General features: G+C 26.6%; 1 protein-coding gene across 1 annotated transcript; it reads right to left on the bottom strand.

The window, feature by feature from the left end:
* Positions 1–2,376: 2,376 nt before the first annotated feature.
* Positions 2,377–4,949, bottom strand: LOC145843244 (TLC domain-containing protein 4-like). The gene is made up of 7 exons (XM_082950707.1): positions 4,807–4,949; positions 4,318–4,413; positions 3,803–3,861; positions 3,378–3,475; positions 3,154–3,230; positions 2,824–2,979; positions 2,377–2,563 (listed from the first exon to the last, which is right to left on the bottom strand). Exons 1-7 carry the CDS (start codon positions 4,947–4,949, stop codon positions 2,377–2,379), a joined length of 816 nt encoding a protein of 271 aa, XP_082806833.1.
* Between the last annotated feature and the right edge of the window lie 380 nt (positions 4,950–5,329).

The following is a 5,329-nucleotide window of genomic DNA, read 5'->3' as shown; positions in this document are numbered from 1 at the left end:
ATGCTTATGGATTGTTAAAGTTTTTTTTTACAGTAACCAGGGCTTTAATAAAAATATAATTAATTTAAGTTTAAACTACAAAATCAACATAAATCACATACAACTTAAAAAAAACGTTTATGATTTTTTTTTTGATAATTTTTTCTTATTATCTTAAATAAAATAGCTTTAAATTTTTGAAAAACTAAAAATTTGAAAATATTAGAAGTTGTATAGAAATGATACCTTAAAATATAAAAGTTATTTTTTGAAATACTAAAACAACTCATTTACAAGTTATATCCGTGTCAAATGCAGTCTTAATTTAAACAAAAATGTCAGAAATGTCGAAAAAATGTCAAAAAATAAGTCTTTTTAAGCCTTAGTGAAAATAGTTTTTCTGAAGCTCTTTTTCTAATAACTTAATCAAGTAATCAAGAAAATACTTTTAAGTTTTGAACAGGTAATAAAAAAGAATAAGTTTTATAGCTCTGAATAAATTCTAAAATAGTGTTCCTTTAAACTACTTTAAAGATATTAAGCTATAGTAGTAGTTGAACATTTTAGGGGCGATATTTAATAAAAGAGCGGTTTTGTTTTGATGCAAAGGGAAAAATTGATAAATGAGTTTGAAAAACGCTTGCTTATTTGAGCTTATTGAACGACAAAAAGAGACGCTCAAAATATTTGGTCCTAGCACAAAAATATTTGGTCCTAGCTTTCTGTTATCGGGTTAACCCGATTCGGGAAACAAACATTAAGGATATCTTTTAACGTCCTATCCAGGACAAGCTTGCTTAGACTAGTAAGACTATAGTTTGCATTATAAGACAGAAATAATGAAAATTTCAAAAGTTTGTTTTAAAAAGATATATTTTCTAATCAGTGAACTAAAGTTAGACGGTAGTCACTAATCAGTAATTAGTATCCTGGTAAGTAGTTTTATTACTTATTAAGAAAATATTATTTCAGTTAAGAATTGAATTGAAAAATTGAACTAAACAAAAAGAAATACACACTTTGAAGTTATATTTAATTACTATTTAGAAGTAACTATAGTCTTTACATAGTCTTAACATAAGACTTTAGACGCAGTCTTAATTTTGATATTTTTCTTTATGTATATTAAAAACTAAATATAGTTTTGTTGTAAACTTTTGTTATCAAAATAAATAATATTATTAGACAAATCAAACTGTGTTAGAATACTTAAAAATGATTTGGTTAGTTTTTATTGGATTTCGTATAACATATTTGGAGAAACTTTGAAAACCATATTTTATATCAAATATTATTTATTAAGAAAATAAAGTTACACTTTAATACTAAGTAAAAGCTTTGACTATGTAGATATTAGTTATTATGTATTTAGTTTTGCTGTGTTGGATATAAGTTTATTATTAGCTTCAATTGAGTACACTTTTTGCATTCGCTTCTAAAGTGTTTATACTGTGTATCAATTTTTAATTAAATAAAAAGTGTTATAAAAGTGTATTATTTTTTTAATAACAAAAAAACGGAAAAACTTTAGGACACAATACCATTGTAGTTTTTATTGTATAAAAATGACTTTAGAAAAGTTAAATACAAATGAAAATATTATTTTAAACGAAATATGAATTAACTAAAGACTGGACGGTTAAAAATCAAAAAAGTGCTATATAAATCTTGTGCAGATGTCTGTTTTTATTTTATTAGAAGTTTTGCTTTTACTATGTCTAAACTTGAGTGTTTAACTATAATATTGTTATACTATGCAAACACCAAAAGAAGCTCGAAGTTTAAAAATAAAACGAATATATAAACTAATTTCTAATACATTTAGTTTGTGTAAAAGTTTTTATAAAGTTAATTGTTTAAAGAAATAGTAATTAGTTTTAAAATCTAAGGGGTAACAGACCTAGCCTGGTAAGGATAATAACCTTTAGGGGTAATAGCTTTGCTTCTTTTTTCAGCCACGCGTTTTAACTCTTATAGTACTAAGTCACTCATTACAACTATTATCACATATTATTAATAAATATTTACTGCAAAAAATATATATTAAATTCTAACAATAAATGTGTTCAAGTGTTTATTAAACAAAGCAATGTACAACACTAATAAAGTTTTTTTAACTGCTGATAACACAAATCGATAAGAAAACATAACAATTCTTTAGCGCAAAATTTACTAATTATTGTGATAAAAATCAAAATTAAAAATAACAAAAGATATTTCGTTACAAAGGTTCTGGCGAATGGAAACAAAAGAAAATCTTAAAAATATGTTTACTTAACGACAATAAAGCGCTCAAACAGTTAGGTCTGAGAACCTGGTGCACTAAAAAAACCCTTTGGTAATCGATTAATACACCACAGGTTCAGTTTAATATCTTGTCTAGAACTAAACCACTCCTTACGCAAGAGAGCCTTGTCGCTGATGGATGTCATTTTCACTTTCTAATAAATTATCATCGTCATTATTGTAAGCTGATTTTTTGTGTGAAAAATGTCCCTGGATTATATTGTACATCCAGAAGGTGTTCACCAGGTCCACTGAGATTTGGCAACAAACCCAAATGTAGTGAACGAAGTCCGTAGCACTGTAGTAAGTTGTTGATTTTTTTTTCGAATTTTGTATTATATTTATTTATAAAAAACTACTGTATTCATATAATCTGTCCGTTCTAGAACAATTTGGTTTTATTTGTTTCAAAAAATAGAAAACACAGGAGAAAAAAAAAATTATAGTTTTTAAGAAAAACTTTTTTCTATTTTCAAGTATTTAGTATGTAATAATCTGCAGTTTCTTAGTTTAAATATCACAAGTTTAAGGCTAAATCAAACATTTTTAACAACATACTTGCTCTGGTATTCAGGTGTTTGCAAAAGAAAGCCTACTGATACCCAAACAAGAGCAGCTAAAACAATGCGGAACAAGAAAAAGAAAACAGTCATCATAACACCATTGTACAAATACTTCCTTGTTTGTTTGTTATCCATAACTGACGACATCCATCTGGAAATTACTTGTTAGTTGCTTTATTTTTAAAAATCGTTTAGTCCGTACGTTAAATGTATTTTAAATAACTGTAATATTGAAATGCTAAAACACATAGACAACAGATTAAAAGCTTTCATCTGATTAATGAAAATTTTAAATGAAATTTTGAACAATCAAAAAATGTTTTACCTGAAGTTGACGAAAGGGGTTGAAATTTGGGTGATATAAATTCGGACGGTGGCGTGGAATATAAAGATCCCAAAATACTGTGTGTAAAATTTATAAGATTAAGTAATTCACACTTCAAAATTTATATACAAATTACAAGCATTAATTGAAGAGGATTTGTTATAAGTTTTATTAATTTTTTAAAAATGTATGGACATAAATGCATATAACAATTTCAAACAAACCAGAGAAAGGCAAATACAGACTACTTCGATTATGTGACGTAATAAAGCCAACGTTGTCGCGTCCACCCCTTTTCTGAACATTGCCATCCATACAAAATCTGTGAATTTCAGTTGGAGTTTAGCTCTTGCTTGGTATAATGTACGGCAATTATTATCTCGTTTTCTTTGTCCGGTTAAAACTCATAGTTAGTGTTCATTGATGGTCTATGAATCGATAACCGAAAGGTTTTTTCGTACACCAGGTCCTAGGACCAAATATTAAATTGATTTTTTTTTCGTTCAATAAACAATAGCAGCCATAACAACAGTAAGTCAGATCGTTATGATATTAGGTCAGATGGTTATAGGCATGTCCAAAAAAATATTACTTGAAAATATTAAACATGTATATAAAATAAGAAACTTAAAAATAATGAATATTTAACCATATACCATGTAACCAACACACCAGGACAAGTTCACTCTCCCGAAAAGAATAATCCAACTAAAAGATTAAATTAGTTTGTTAAGATGAAACAAGTTGGATTGCTTGTGTAATTCATTCAATTTGTAACAAACAGTTACTATTGAAGACTATTTTTAAGTACCTTTGTTTTTTAAAGTAGTGCTAATAGATTATGTACTACTAATTTTTAACTACGATATTTAACTACAATAATTAACTAAAACTGTCTAAAACTGTCTCATTCCTACAGTATTTACATTGACAACTTTATCAGTAACAAATTTGTCAAATTTTTTTAGTTTTACTTAAATGTTGACAAGTATTACGTATATATTTAGTCATTAATGTAAAACATTGAGTAAAATTAACAAGTTTAACAGGTAACAAAACTATGTTGTTGCAAAATAAACTAAAATATAAAACTATAAAACAAATTATAAAACATATATATTAGGAACTTAATTATAACATCTTATTAATTTAAAGCTCACAAACGTTGTGTAGGCAGTTGTAGGATGAGTTGAGGTTACTGCAAGCACTACAACTATTCCTACCAGAGTCACAACTGCCGCATGTAAGGTTGATGTCCACCTGTGTTTGTGTTGAGTTTGTAATAATTAAATCCATATCAAGTTAAATTTATATTTTATGTTCAAAGAAAAGTTATCACTTTTATTGGTATATATGATAAATCTTTAGCGCTTTCAATAAAACACAAACATAATTTGCTTGTTTTTTACAAGTACTAAAAACTTTATGCTAAGTTTAAACAAAACAGCAAAAGTATCATTATCAAGAACATGCCGATTTAAAACTAACTTGTCAATAATATAAAGTTAAAAATATTCACTAATATTTGTACTTGAAATTAAATTGTACAAGCAAGTTTGCTACAATATAAAATTTATCATAAAATCTGAAAGCAAAGTTTTCAAAGTACGAGTTATTTTTCTCTTATAAAATTGTTTTCGATTCAAACTTTACCTCATACACCATTGTTTTTGTTGATCTTTGGTCAGAAAACGATACTTTCTATTGTGCTTAGCAGTTAGGTGAGGTACGACAACTGCACATAGAAACGTGTGGAGTAAGAAACTCGCTAAGATTACTGCATTTTCCATTAACATTATGAGGATTTTTTAACTGTTTTGCTAGGTGAGAAAGAACTTTTTGTTAATACAACACTGATTTATTTTATAAAACTTTTATAGGATGTTTGAAAGTCATAAAAAAGTTCCACTTCTTCTACAAACTGCTAAATAGCAAATCTGTATCACTGAGCAACAGCGTAACAATAAACTATTTACATCCACAAATAGTGCATAAAATTTGTAATAATAAAACAAAAAACTCTTAAACTGGTCTAAAATATGAAACTTCGTGCAAAAAGTATAAAACAACATAAGTTTAAATATTTTTAATTTTTTACATTAAAATAAAAAGTAGTTAAGAATAATAATAACTTGAATTAATCTTTAGTTTTAGCATTACCCTCTGTCAATCACTT

This window comes from Thalia democratica, chromosome 8, assembly GCF_965202585.1.
Source record: "Thalia democratica chromosome 8, ktThaDemo2.hap1.1, whole genome shotgun sequence".
NCBI classification, from domain to species: Eukaryota; Metazoa; Chordata; class Thaliacea; order Salpida; family Salpidae; genus Thalia; species Thalia democratica.
Note: the sequence above shows the minus strand (reverse complement) of the source record. Positions and strands in the feature narration are given on the sequence as shown.

Bases quoted from the DNA above. Each gene is read 5' to 3' on its own strand.
- LOC145843244 (XM_082950707.1), bottom strand. From the start codon at position 4,949: ATGTTAATGGAAAATGCAGTAATCTTAGCGAGTTTCTTACTCCACACG. The intron at 3,476-3,802 runs GTTAAATATTCA...TGAAATTCACAG, and splicing joins TGTTGGTTACATGGTATATG to ATTTTGTATGGATGGCAATG. The intron at 2,980-3,153 runs GTAAAACATTTT...AGTAATTTCCAG, and splicing joins ACCCCTTTCGTCAACTTCAG to ATGGATGTCGTCAGTTATGG.